General features: G+C 39.4%; 1 protein-coding gene across 1 annotated transcript; it reads left to right on the top strand.

Moving 5' to 3' along the window:
* Nucleotides 1-801: 801 nt before the first annotated feature.
* On the top strand, nucleotides 802-7,995 carry LOC310878806 (mothers against decapentaplegic homolog 4-like). The gene is made up of 11 exons (XM_083793207.1): nucleotides 802-1,167; nucleotides 2,146-2,505; nucleotides 2,650-2,824; nucleotides 2,950-2,979; nucleotides 3,062-3,265; nucleotides 3,988-4,095; nucleotides 4,629-4,679; nucleotides 4,803-4,986; nucleotides 5,103-5,271; nucleotides 5,540-5,678; nucleotides 6,653-7,995. Exons 2-11 carry the CDS (start codon nucleotides 2,266-2,268, stop codon nucleotides 6,862-6,864), a joined length of 1,512 nt encoding a protein of 503 aa, XP_083649333.1. The 5' UTR covers nucleotides 802-1,167; nucleotides 2,146-2,265; the 3' UTR covers nucleotides 6,865-7,995.
* The last annotated feature ends 6,812 nt before the right edge of the window (nucleotides 7,996-14,807 follow it).

Below are 14,807 nucleotides of genomic sequence, written 5' to 3'. Positions count from 1 at the left end.
CTTACCGAGTCAGACTCAGTCGATAACTTCAAAAAGCTGCTAAAAACTCATTTGTACCGTAAACATCCATTTTTCCAGTTATTTTTCTTTGCGGCTTTATTATTTCTGAATGTTTTGTTTTTGTTTTATTCTATTATTTGATTGTACGGCACCTTGTAACAATTTTTTTTGAAAGGCGCTTTATAAATAAAATGACCTTACCTTACTTATTTTAAGCACATTATCCACTTTAGATACAGAATGCCAACTATATAGTGAACTATAGTAGCCTATATGATATGTATATGATGATGGGTGGACTGTTTTATCTTTCATGTCAGAATTAATAGCTGGCATAAACAGGCGAACAAAGAAACTCATTTGTCACTTTTGACAAGCATGGAAATTGGATGGTGGCCATTTAACTGTTTAATACCTGAAGATGTACGTTGTTTGTGATCATCAGCGTCAGCGATGACTCCAATATTTTCCAAATCTGAGCGCATGGGTACAATACAGTACAGGGGCAGTGGCTTATTCCAACATATTAAATTAGACTATTTGGTGACAAGTATTTGTTAATGACCAAATAAAACATCTAATTCTTTAACAGTCACAGACCACAAACACAGCACACTATCCGAGAGAGCCATGGGTGGATGGAATTAAATTTCACGCGCACATGCGCAGTTGTGCTCAATTCATGCTCCGTCGTAGAACAGTGTCGCGCGCCGAAAAGAGCTACAAGCTCACATTGCGTGGCGGACGTGACGCATCCTGAGCTTGTAGATCTGCAGTTTTCGGCGCGCGACACACTGGTATAGTACGACGAAGTATAATAACCACCCTTCAGATTTAACGCAGGGTGTTGTTTATTTTCTTGACCAACTATAATCTGCGTAGTTATTGTGTCTTTTTGCAGAATAACCTATTCGAGCAAAACATTAAAATGTGTTTTGTATTTTATTTAATTAGCAAGACATCTGGCACATAGCCTAATGAGGAAGACTGTCTATCTGTAGGCTGGAGAAGTTGCTGCATGTCTTCTTGTTGTTAGCTTATTATGCTAGCTAGCTAAAGCTATCGAGTGATAGCATTTTTTATTTTATTTTTTTATTCATACAGTGTGATAAATACAACAACAAATATTCTGCTACTGACTGTAAACATTACTCTGGAGGCGTTTGTGTAAGTCTCAAACTGACGTGATTAAGACATTTCATTTTACATAAATGCGAGCTAAATGAGATTGTGTAACGTATAGTTACGTAGGCTACATGAACAGCAAACATATGTGTACATGTAATTTGCCCTTTAGTTAGAGGCTAGAGCTATACGTGCATATATATCGACGTTGTATCATAAACTTACGTGCATCACACAATCCACAGCTATGAACGATTATAACACTCCTTTGCATCGATGTGCTTTTGAATCGATTGCCCAAGAAGTGTAAATTTATTTGAGATGTCGCACAAATAAGCTAGTTTTCACATAATTTTGACCAAATGAGAAAAATAACGACTACAAAAATGAACGGAATGCTAAAGTAGTTAAGTAACATTTGTGTTGACAGCCAATTGCTGAGGTTGTCTTCTCTCTCTCTTCATCAACCACAAAAGATTTGTTTTGTCATTTAAAATAAAATAGTAAATGTGACTGATAAAATGTATAATCCATCAGCCACTGGCCAATCAATATGCATGCATTACTATTTCACAGGTGTTTATTTGATCACATTTTATCTTGTGTTTAAAGCACCATATACAGTGACAATTTTGACTGATGTTGTAGGCCTACATAGTTTTTATTTTATTTGTTTTTTATGGACCATCAACAGACCTGATGGTCTGTGGTTGTCAGTTTGCCTTTGACCTACACATTGTATTTGTAGCTGCGGACTCCATCTGAAAATATTGTGTACACAATCTTTTTTTAATTGTTTTTTTGTTTGTGTTTATTATTTTTCCAAGCTCACATGTAGATCAGACATTTTTTAAATAGCCTGTGTGTATATAGGGTTAATGTGGTAAACTTATCTTTATACTACTATATATTAGCTAATTTAGCTGAGGACCCCCTGAAACCCCCTCATGGACCCATGGGGGTCCCCGGAAGCCATCTTGAGAACCACTGTCATAGGTAACTGCTTTTCTTCTGTTTCAGATTGCGAAGCCTATGGTAATATCATTCCTACACTAGTTTCATCTCAACATATCTGACCTGGAAAAGGGCCAGGACATAAGTGAAGGTCCTCTCTAGGATAGTAACTTTTAAGGAGCTATTATGTCGATCACAAACACTCCCACAAGTAATGATGCCTGCTTGAGCATTGTGCACAGCCTGATGTGCCACAGACAGGGAGGAGAGAGTGAAAGCTTTGCAAAGCGAGCCATTGAAAGCCTCGTCAAGAAACTGAAGGAGAAAAAAGATGAGTTGGATTCCCTGATTACAGCCATCACTACCAATGGAGCTCATCCTAGCAAGTGTGTGACCATTCAGCGCACCCTGGACGGACGACTACAGGTATAGCTTTAGTGGTATATTACGTGCACGTGTAATTTGAATTTAACTCTTGAGTTAAATAAACAATACATATTTTACATATTACATTGTAAAGAAAAGCTTTTGGGCAAATTTTGAGATATTGCGGTCTGTCTGCACTGTCAGATTGCTGGGCGCAAAGGCTTTCCCCACGTTGTCTATGCTCGACTTTGGAGATGGCCTGATCTACACAAGAACGAGTTAAAGCAAGTGAAATACTGCCAGTTTGCCTTTGACCTGAAATGTGACAATGTTTGCGTCAACCCATACCACTACGAGAGAGTTGTTTCACCAGGAATTGGTGAGTAGGAAATCATCGTTTTTGTATTGTCACAGAGGGCTCTGATTATTTGAACTATGGTATTTACAGGTTAAAAAAAGCACAGATGCAACCAAATACATAATATATTTTTCTTATTCACACAGACCTATCAGGACTGACCCTTTCAGGCTCAGGTAAGGAAGAACCTGGGTAGGCATTATTCACCATGGTCATTCTATGGAATAGTCACCTAACCTACACTTTTTGTCCTGATAGGGCCCCTCATGGTTAAGGATGAATATGACTTTGACAACCAGCAATCTCACTCCAGCGCTGAGAGTCACCTGCAGACCATCCAGCATCCCCCATCAAGGCCAGGTCCCCAGGACAGCTTCGGCACCCCAACTTTGCTTCCCCCACCTGAAGGCAGCAGCTCAGCCTCTAACTTGGCTTTTTCTAGCATCACCGCTGGGCCCTCAAGTAAGATACAACATGATAAGGCCTATGAGGAGGGATTCTACAACATGTGGTCTCTTCAATCTGAGAACAAATTATTATTGTGGGCTCGACTTAGCAAGTCCACTATTGTTATCGTAATTATTCCCGGGGCGGGACATAGGAAGACAGAGGGAGGGGAGCTGTGATGCCACGTGGCTCTATAGAGCGTCGCAGTCCCTCCCCCTTTCAGAACAACGAGTGGCCCAGGAAATGGTTCTCCATTCATTTTCACCATAGGTGATTCCAAAATATTTATTTAAACTTTAAAGACGGTTACGCCGCGGACAAAGCCAACTCGGATCGTGACAAATCATGACAATGAACACAATGTTTTGGGCCAAACAAATAATTAGAAAGTAGAAAAAAACAGCAGGTTACAACACTTTTTTTGGTTTTTCTTCTTATAAATTATTTGATCGGCCCAAAACATTGTGTTCATGGTCATGATTTGTCACGATCCGAGTTGGCTTTGTCCGCGGCGTAACCGTCTTTAAATAAATAATTTAGGAATCGCCTATGGTGAAAATGAATGGAGAACCATTTCCTGGGCCACTCGTTGTTCTGAGGGACTGCAACGCTCTATACAGTACATCATCGAGTAGAGAGCTAATCAAGCCCACTGTTTCTTCAGGGACAGTATTTAAGTTATTATTTTAAAGCTTGAAAGTGTAGAATCTTTTAACTAGTCTATAATTCTATTTCAGATTCCAACCCCAACTGGAGCAGAAACAGTAGTTTCACCCCTACTGTGCCGCAGCACCAGAATGGGCATCTTCAGCACCACCAACCCATGGTTCACACGGGACATTACTGTGAGTGTCCTTACTCCTTATCTGGCATTTCCAACTGTATAGTCATCACACAATGGATTTGTTTTTGTGAGCCTTAACAACTGTATATCAGCCTTTTTGTCATGTGGCTTTTTAATGCTTACTTTGTCATGATTTTATTCCGCAAAACAAACTTCATGGTGCTTTTTCATTGCATAGAACCGGCCCATTTCGACTCACCTCAAGTAGCTTTGTTTTCCACTGCAGATATGACTAACTAAATGTTGTCTAATCTCACAATTTCTAACACGCACGCCAGTAACATGGGAGACGGCGTCGCAAAGAACAGAGAAGATATAAAATACAAATATGGCTGGCCATAGCAGCTCACGATACATTACAACACGCTGCAATGCAATTATGCAACCAACCGTTCGGCTATTCTCGCCAAAGATATTTAGTTTAGCATGAAAACAGTAGGAGGCCTAGTATAAACCTCCGAGGCTCTGAGGGACTCAGTCAACTAAGTATACTGCATAAGTGGTTTTGTGAAATGTGCTTTTGTATTTTTTCAGGGCCAGTTGCCAATGAGCTTGCATTTCAGCCTCCTATATCGAATCACCCAGGTATGAACGCTACTGACTGAGCTCTAGATGGCACACAATACATATATATTCTCTTTACAAACTAGAATTTTGCTGCTTTGTCAAGGTTATTGATTCTAAAGGGGTTTGTTTTCTTTGCTGTAGCTCCTGATTACTGGTGCTCAATTGCTTACTTTGAGATGGATGTCCAAGTAGGAGAGACATTCAAGGTGCCCGCCACCTGCCCAATAGTGACGGTGGATGGCTATGTGGACCCTTCGGGAGGGGATCGATTCTGCTTGGGCCAGCTGAGCAATGTCCACAGGACAGAGAATATTGAGAGAGCCAGGTACTCGGCCTCATTCTATTAGAAGGGTCTGATATATGTGCATTTGTCTCCTTAAAAAACAATATACTATATATCATTGCCATGTGTTTCATTCACTGCCACATTTGTCTTCCCAGGCTCCACATTGGTAAAGGTGTGCAGCTGGAGTGTAAAGGAGAGGGAGATGTTTGGGTTCGCTGCCTGAGTGATCATGCAGTGTTTGTGCAGAGTTACTACTTGGATCGAGAAGCTGGACGTGCCCCTGGTGATGCAGTTCACAAGATCTATCCCAGTGCTTACATTAAGGTGAAGATTGATAAACGCTTCCTTTATTCAGGAAAAAAAACAATGCAACATCTGGGCATCCAGAAATCCTCCTGGCCTATAGTAAAGTACTGGGAAGCCCTGCTTGTGGACTTATATTACCCTCTCCTCTAGTAGTCGGTGCTGTACTACTAACTGCTTAAGCCAGCGTAACTTCCATGTGTAACCATGGGTAGCGACAGTACCGTCATCAGTTCTTGTTCCGTCTTTTGTCTTGTCATCAGTCCTGAGCTTTCTTCCTGTGTTCTAGGTATTTGACTTGCGTCAGTGCCACAGGCAGATGCAGCAGCAGGCAGCAACAGCCCAGGCAGCAGCTGCAGCCCAGGCAGCAGCAGTGGCTGGGAACATTCCAGGGCCAGGCTCTGTGGGAGGCATCGCCCCAGCCATCAGTGAGTGTCCCAGAACCACTTAAGCCCTATTATTCGCCCTGTTATGCCCTATTAGTTACCCTAGGGTGCCAGGGTAAAAATTAAATAAGACTAAAATTCTATAGCATTTCTTCTTCTGCCATGTCGAATCGATGTCAGATGGTCTGTCAGACACATACCATTAGGCAGGCACAATGATAGATATTAATGTGAATGTGTGTTCCAAGAAGTATAAAGGGCCTTGCAAACGGGGAGCGATAAAACGCACCTATAGTTCATTTTCAATGAGACCTGCGTTTTTGCTCGGAGAGTATTTACGTGAGCACGGTCCTGTGAATTTGTTGTGCGCGTGCTTGTTACGTGCACACGCCCGCGACTCACCAGACCTGGATTCTGTTTAGCTTTTTTTTTTACGCTTGCATTGTTGCGCCCCTCTTGAGGAGAACTGTAGTTGATCCAGGCAACAACGCCTGCGTTCCTCGCTTCACGTTTGCAAGGCCCTTAACCCTAGTTTTCCGGATGGGAGCGCTATAGTCACAATAAATATTATTACACCTCAAGACTGATTCATTACGTATATCAATCCTTGCTCTTTATCATATCCACAATCCTTTGCTCGTTTATCACATGGATTATTTTATGATAGATGCATGTCGGTGTGGACATTACATAATGTCTAATGATTCTGCTTGTTTTCAAAAACCTTGGGGCCTCTTATTAGGAATATTCATTCCAAAATTCATGCAAATCCATCAAAGGATAGCTAAATGACAGTACGTGTTACACCATTCACAATTAACTGAGTGGTTTGAGTGGTAATCTCAATTTTGATCTTTTCTTTTTAAGATTTGACCAAAGTAGTGATTACTAAATGTCTATGAATGTCTGAAGTCTCAACTGTACTAATAATGGGCCTGTGATTGTGACAATCTACACCACTGTTAACTTGAGAGTTGGCCCAGCAGTGCTAAACTAACACTGTCATTTTGTTCTAGGTTTGTCTGCAGCTGCAGGTATCGGTGTGGACGACCTGCGCAGGCTGTGTATCCTGCGGATGAGCTTTGTGAAGGGCTGGGGACCGGACTATCCACGGCAGAGCATCAAAGAGACCCCATGCTGGATTGAAATCCATTTACACCGAGCTCTGCAGCTCCTGGATGAAGTTCTGCATACCATGCCCATAGCTGACCCGCAACCTCTTGATTGAGGTACTGTATAAGGCAACTGCAAACATGAAGACACGATGTACAGTACCTGCAGGACAGGCATTCTTAAAGAGCACTGCAACCATTGGACTGCATGGGGGGATTTGGATGTTGGACAGGAACATGGGGGGGGGGGGGGGGGGATATTAATCAACACTCATTGGTGATGATATGAGTATGACTTTGTGAGAGTTGAATTTTGGTTTGTTTTTCTTCACGTAAAATCATGTAATCTCCATTTTATTGTAAAATTGTACTGCAGCTACTTTATATTACCATTAAATAATTTGTCAAGGCTGTCAAGTTTTTATTTGTACTTTGTCTTAAATAGTTCCAGAAAATGTTAACTGTTAAGTGAATTGTGGAGCAATTCAAATGCCCAATTCTAAACAACCCCAGCTTGTCTTCCAATACCACAAGTAACAGTTTAATTTATCAACCAGCCAGGGCTGTTGATAAAGTATTGTGATGTTGGCCCAAATTAATTTGTTATAAATGAAAACATTTCCCCATTTAGTGTATTAGTGATATAATAACACATTATCGACTGCCATGTTTATTAGATTGTCTTATAGCATTTGTTAGCACTTTATATAATCTTTTTTTCCCCCACCAGTATGTGGTCATAGTCTTTTGTGGGTGTCTATTACATATATATATATATTATATGTTATCTGCTAGTGTTAAGATTGTGTCTGGTGAGATGCCTCACGGTTATCCATTCAACATTTGAGTATGGTGGTTTAAATAATTCACTGTTCCAGTTCTGGTGGATTCCAGTAACGGGAAGAATTGAAAGCCATAGTGATGCTATGAAAAGTGAATACAATTTATCAGATTGCAGTCTTGATCACTTTGTGCTCCTCTCGTTCGGAAAATATTAATATTTGGGACTTTACTTTTATATTTTTTGCTACCCTTTTCAATGATGAACCCAATGGGTGACAACAAATCAAACTTAAAGTTCTGTAAAGATTTAAGGAAATCAAGTGCTTAGTCTATATCTTAATTATACAATGTATGTTATACTTTCTGAATATATACTGAGTTTTAATGATGTTGGTCATTATTTATGAATGTTTACTTTGAATAAAAGTTAGTTGGTTTACACTGCACTGTAGGACTCCAGTGTTGGACATACCAAGTTTGAATGATGTTGGTCATTACGGTATGTATGTTTGAATGAAAGCTAGTTGATTTACACTGTATGGTCGTGAAGAGACAACTGGAAGGGCACATTGATATTGTGTCAATATTTATTTTTTGGGGGAGGGGGGCTGGTCGCTCATGTGCCTAGTAATGTAATACATAATGGAAGCAAGATTTTCCACAATACCATGTCATTCCTGCTATTGCCCCCTATATTTGCCTCCTGTATCTAGTTCTCTACCACAATTTCCACAAACAGCATAACATGTTAACTTTAATAAGATGAGGCCAAACCAAAGCCATGAGCCCGTTTACTTAATTATCACATGATTGGAAATGTGAGGAAACAATTCGCCTCACTCTGTACAAACCAAGCTGACAAAAGCTCATGAAATGAACACATCTCAGTTTCGTAGCTAATCTGCACAAAACTGTCAATGGGTGAGTGAATTTACCATGCTTGCTATTAAAGTGCCTGTCGAGTTGATTGCAATGCAGCTGCAACTGCAAGATTAACGAGGTGGGAGGGCACTTGACATCACTGCATCAAGCAAAAAGTGAAACAAACTGACTTCCAGACAGCTCATTTTAATGATAATTATGATAGTGAAATAAGTTACTATTTGTTAAATGTTCTTGATAAGGGCCACAGTGTGTTGGGCACTGGAAGGGCACTTATGGCATCAGAGGCAAAGGGGCAGGTGCTCAAGCACCCAACCCCCCCCCCCCCCCTCTGCACCTGTCCTAGGACTAGTGTTGGATAGAGTGTTCAATATTTCATTACAGTCATTACATTATTTAACACAGTCATATGAGAAACATTTCTTTTCAACAAGAAAAAAAGTTTATTACTGGAAAGACAAGCCACAAATTTTAAGAAAACAACACTAATAAGCTAGCCTGAGCTGAAGTCTGAAATATTCAGAAAACCAAACTACATGTGTCTTTAATAGTTTCTATATTCATCAATACGACACACTAAAAGATAATGTCTTTATAAATATAAAAGTTCCCCAGTTTTCCATTTTTATGTAAAATACACAATACAAATCACCCTACACGCATTGGTTTTCTCTTGCCAATTTGAAAAGATACAGCATACTAAGAACCTGAAACAGCACACAAAAAGAAAGTCACATGAAATGTGTATATATATTAGATACTATACATCATCAAAAGAGGGAAATCACAAAAGCACTTTTGCCAACATATCTGATGTAATCCATCACTAAAATAACAAACCAAATAGTTAAGACACAAATAAATATACTTTTCCATTTTACTTTATATACAATGGTTTTAGTCTAGGGTGAATTAAACTAAAAACCTTGCCCAAATGCCACTGCCAAATGCTTGTGCTTGCATTAGAGCGTGCTACAGATGGCCACAACTCAGTAGACAATCAAATGGCACTTAAAACATCCAAACGGAAATCTCAAACTGACCACAGCATTCAGAAAATATCATTTTGAGTAAAGATAAAGAAAGATGATATAATGAATGTAGTGTTAGAAATCATTTAACGCTCCTTGTTCATTAAGGGATTTAAGATTTGAGCCTAATTTATTCTTCGATACACGACAGTGTCACACGCTAGAAATATATTTTCGGCGCACTACGCGGTCATGCGATGAAGTACTAAAACAGGCTTTATACAGTATAACCTCAATCCATCTGGAGGTAAAAATCAATCATGTGTAAACTAGTAGTGTGTGTGGTCACATTGATTAGAGGATCCAGTCCAGCCTGAAGAGAGATCTTTACAAATCCTCAACCAAGGTATCCTCTTAGTAGCAGCACTTCAGCATTGAAATGTATGCTCTGCACAGCCACTATCTGGAGCTCACCAGAGGCCAATAGCCACCAAAGCAATCTGCTCTGGCCGAGGTGAATTCAAAGGCACTGGAGTCTATTATGGGTCAGTGAAGCCGCCATATTATCCAGGTGGAGAGGCATTTCCTAGCTTTATCTTCTGTAAGAAGTTAACCACTTTCAACCTGGCGTCCCTATATTGGAAAAGTCATTATAGGTAAAATTGCTTGGAAACCACAAACAGCAGATCTACAATCTCTCAAAGCCTCACATCGTGACACATTGTAAGCTTGTGGATCGTCTGGTTTCGCCATTCTTCGTACATTTAAGTAATAAGTATATGGGGCCCTCAAGATAGGGCCTGAGTGGTTAAGGAATAGCTTATCTTTCTAATGTCTGGTTGGAAATGGGCAGCTGTTACAAAAGACTAAGTTTAAAATTTAAAAACATGAGGAACACAAGTACAATTTGTGTTGGCAGCATTAGATTGAGTCCAGTGTTTATTAGCCAGGCTTTGAGATGCAGATAGGAGTTTTAATGTCTGGCACATATTCTAAATAATCAAAAAAAACATACAGAAAACACTAGAAAAATAGATTCTAGCAGCACATACAGTAGTAGATGTGCATTTATTATCCCAAAGCACATAATTAAGGTTAAATGAAAATGTTCTGAACAGTTTGCACTTCAGGCACAGAATAACACATCTATAGCATTTTCTTATGTGACAAAGATTCATTAATTAAAATCCCTTTATGGTTGGCATCATGGCATGGAAAACTGCCATAGGCAAAAGTGTAATTTTTTTGTGAAGAGGTACATACTACCACTTCTAACATTTTCAATAAAAAGGGAGAAAGCTGTGTTTCTTTGTAATGATTACTTGAGTTAATCATGCAAGCTTTTAGAATATTTTTTGTTTGTGATTTATACCAACTTTGTTTTAGAATAGTTCAGAGTTCTCCCTTTGTTCAGCAAACTTGCCAGTGGCAGCCTGTATCATACAGGTGATGGTTATCATTTCAACAGGTCAGAGGAAATGCATTAGGCCAACAACTACAAGCTACTGTAAAGACAAATGACTCTTGCATGAGTTCAAGAATCCCTCTTCAAGTGATTCACAAGAAAACCGATTTTGACAAATTGGACTTTTTAACCAATCACAGAATTCATCTGTGGGGGGGAAAGTTGTCAAAAGGTTTAAACCAAATGTTGTAAGCTCCCTATAGCGGTTATATTTAACATTCATTATCATATTTGTCATTGATTAATATGATTCTACATTTTGGAACAGATAAGCTGCAGCTGTAGCTGTAGCTTGCAACTGTCGGTGCAATGTAGTTTCAACTTTCTTAGTTGGTAAACGAGCCATTGTATGCAAGCAGGATGTAGTTGTAATGCCAGATTCATCATCATATTTGTAATAGATGTTTTACCTGTGATAATACAACCAATTCACACCTGCCAAACATTCAGGAGACAGGTTTCTACGTAGGCACTCATCCTAGGTTAGTACCATACAGGATAGTTACAGCACATCCTGTTAATGGATAAATTTGACTAAGATATGGTGCAAATAATTTATTAAAATGTGTACGACATTTTATGACATTTATGACAAACCCAATAAAGATCATACAGAATCTCTCAGAAAATAAAAACACAAAAAAATGTGTTTGTATGTATGTATACACACACGCACACACACCAAAAACAAAGTCATGTAGTTGATGAGCATGCCATACAATTGAGATGAATGAGAAAAGATTCACAAAATTTCCATTTATAAATCACTATGAAAGAATCCATCATCAAATGGCATCCTTTTCATTACTGTATCATATTGAGTATTCAGAACGTTGAATTGAGTTTCAATTGTTTTCACTGGCTGACATAAAAACAATTAGTGTCTATGGACATTTAGCGAATATACAGTAGTCACCATTCGGCCTCACATTGATCAACTTGGTAAAAATGCTTAAATGTTCAAAATAGGGAGTCAGGTGAGCTCAGCAGGTTTCATAGCGATTGTCCAATCACACGCCGAGTTATAAGCTAAAAAGTCAAAGGCCATGCCCACCAGAAATGAGATTCCAAGTAACACCTGGCCCAATAGCATGTGTAACAATTTTTTAATGATTTTGCTGAATCCAACAAACTACTGTACACGTGCTTATGTACACGTGCTTATCAAGCAGCCTTTAACATTTCTACATTTCATATCAATCTGTTAAAATGTGTTTTGCAAAACATTCTAAATGTCAGGAACATATTATTGGCAGTGCTTAGTGGGCAAATTGTTGTGTCGTAGAGCATATATGCCAGAATATGCGTACCAAGTTTAGCCTCAATTGCAGTTACGGTGTAGAAGATACTTGTATGGCCTTCAAATGTTACAATATTCAACATTTAATTATAAATTAATTAAAGATAATGGATTTGGGTACGTACAGGTTTGAAAATCAGATCTACTAATCCTGAAAGTTTCATGTCTCTCTAGCATTTATCATAATTTGCAAAAAGCTGAGGAAATAGGAAATAATCAAAAGAAAAAATACAGTTTCAGGCCTTCTGGCTTGAAACCTTAACCACTTTAACCATGGCATCCCAATTTTGGGCATGTCATCATAGGCGGGGGAAACAAATCGTAAATGTTTCCAAGATAGCAGATCTACAAGCTCACAATGTGTGTTTGTTGTGAGGTTGTAGCCGGGATATTTCATGGTTAAGTGGCTCAGTGGTTAAAAAATAATCTCAATCTTCTGTAAACTCTCCAGTCGGTCTGTACATTAAGTCTGTCTATTTGTCAGTGGTAGGACTCATTAACCATCAATAAATAAATACACTATGCAGAATTGGTAGAACGCGTCTCCTCAAGAATGTAAAACATAAAATGAAACAAGAAAACGAATATTTCAGTAATAACAAAAGTTCCTCATTTGAGAAGTATTAATCTTTTAAATTCTCCACAACATAAATGAATATTAAATAACAGTTCAAGTACAGATTTAGTTTCCAGTGATGTCCCCTTCCTTTTTCACAGTCTATAAAGCAATTACAGAAAAGCTACCAAAAGAAACAATCACAGATAAACAATCAGATTCAGCCACGTGAAAAGAATCAAATTGATGTAGTCTCTCATTGTATATACACTATCTTTGAATATCAGAAAATATCTACTTTTGGTCCACTGTACAAAGATGACCATTAAATGGGTGCATGTGTAGTTAGACATACCAACAGTCGGACACACCATGAGTCAGACACCCTCCCCAAACCCTAACCTCACAGGAAGCCACGGGTGAGTTTTAACCCGCCATGCATGTCGGGAGCCACATGTGATTTTAAACCCACAGCACGGGTTTGTCCAACTAATGACTGTAGGACTGTTGGTATATCTAACTAATGCACCCCCCCATTAAACAGCCACGGGATGAATAATGTGTGGACTAAAAACGGTAATGAAAATGTGTATTAGAAATGAGGCGACATAAGCAATGTACATTATATCTCCTGTATGGTGTGGGATGTTGAGATTTATGCAGTACAGTGGTGTGTGCAATAAGGTTTGGTGACTGCACTGCACGAGTCACGGGGCTGGCACCACTGGTTTGAGGTAGGGTGATTGATGGATGTGTTCCACTTCCAACACACATTCATGCACAGGGCACACGCTCGTAAACAAAGACACACATCACCACACTCATGCAGGTACATGTGCACACCCATGCACCCATGTGCACAAACACAGGCAAAAACACACCTCACCCAATAGCAGAGGCTAATGCAAGAATAGCCCTCAAGTTGACAGAGTGAGAGAAAGAGAAAGGCTAAGGACCATGATTCAGGAGCTTAAAGCAGCTACAGTCAACATCTTTGCTTTGACATAATCATTAAAATGGAATGTATTTCATAAATGTATGATGTAATGGCTTTTGGAAAATGACACCATCGCCATTCAACTCAGTTCCCTAGGTTCTAGGGAATGTAGACTTTGCTTCACTATGCAATATCATCTGCATGATGATACGAACTCACAGGAAATGTGAGATCGATTGATCTGCACAAGTGCATCAATAAAATAATATACAGTAAAAAAGTATGGCAATTTTAATTGACCTCTTCTGTACTAAGCTTTGTAAACAAATGTACTTGTCCTATGGCTGGGCCTTGAGAGAAAACAAAAACAAAACAACAAAAATAATGACACTAAGAAACTCAAGGGCTCGCCAAAACCAAAATTTCACAAAGTTGACTGTAGCCACTTTAATATAAGCACTAACCTTATATAAGCTTAACAGAACTGATCCAGAGAGATCAACAGGCATCTCTGAGCCTGTGTCCCCAAAGCCTCCACATCGATGAACCAGCCCAAATCTAGCCACAAGTTACCAGGGAGCTAAAACTGTGGCTGGGGATAACAAAGAGTCCCTGTGGTCTCTGAACCACACAGTCAGGATTACATGGACAGCTGCATTTAGGATAAGGCACTATGATAAAGCCGAGGTACATAAAATCCCTGACATTCCTTCTGCTCTTGCAACGCGGCACTGTAGGACAGGAAGCCTAGCTATATAGTGGCCAAAGATGGCTCTCATCGCCAGCTTCCTCTTGTTGTTTTGTTTTTGGTCCATGCCCGGTAAAAAAAAAAAAAAAAAAAAAAGTAAAATTCTTATCACATTCAGGCTACTACACTAAAGAGCATCTAAAAATGACAACATCAACATAAAATCCACTTGTATAAATAGATTGAGCCAGTGACATACGCCTGTTCAGACAGCATCCTATGGGTCAAATTACACCCATTCCCTCAGGTTCCCTCCTCGGGCTGTTGGATTGTAAAGGGCTTCATATACTTTGTTGCGCGTGGCGCCGCACAACTAAGTATAAATCAGCTTAACAGAGCACAGACTCTTGGGAGAAGTTTTAACAGTCAGATGATGCTGACGGCACATCTTATCCCAAGTATCCGTTATTTCAACAC

Source organism: Protomyctophum parallelum (genome assembly GCF_964188405.1).
Source record: "Protomyctophum parallelum genome assembly, chromosome: 21".
NCBI classification, from domain to species: Eukaryota; Metazoa; Chordata; class Actinopteri; order Myctophiformes; family Myctophidae; genus Protomyctophum; species Protomyctophum parallelum.
Note: the sequence above shows the minus strand (reverse complement) of the source record. Positions and strands in the feature narration are given on the sequence as shown.

Bases quoted from the DNA above. Each gene is read 5' to 3' on its own strand.
- LOC310878806 (XM_083793207.1), top strand. From the start codon at position 2,266: ATGTCGATCACAAACACTCCCACAAGTAATGATGCCTGCTTGAGCATT. The intron at 4,987-5,102 runs GTACTCGGCCTC...TTGTCTTCCCAG, and splicing joins GAGAATATTGAGAGAGCCAG to GCTCCACATTGGTAAAGGTG. The intron at 5,679-6,652 runs GTGAGTGTCCCA...ATTTTGTTCTAG, and splicing joins AGGCATCGCCCCAGCCATCA to GTTTGTCTGCAGCTGCAGGT.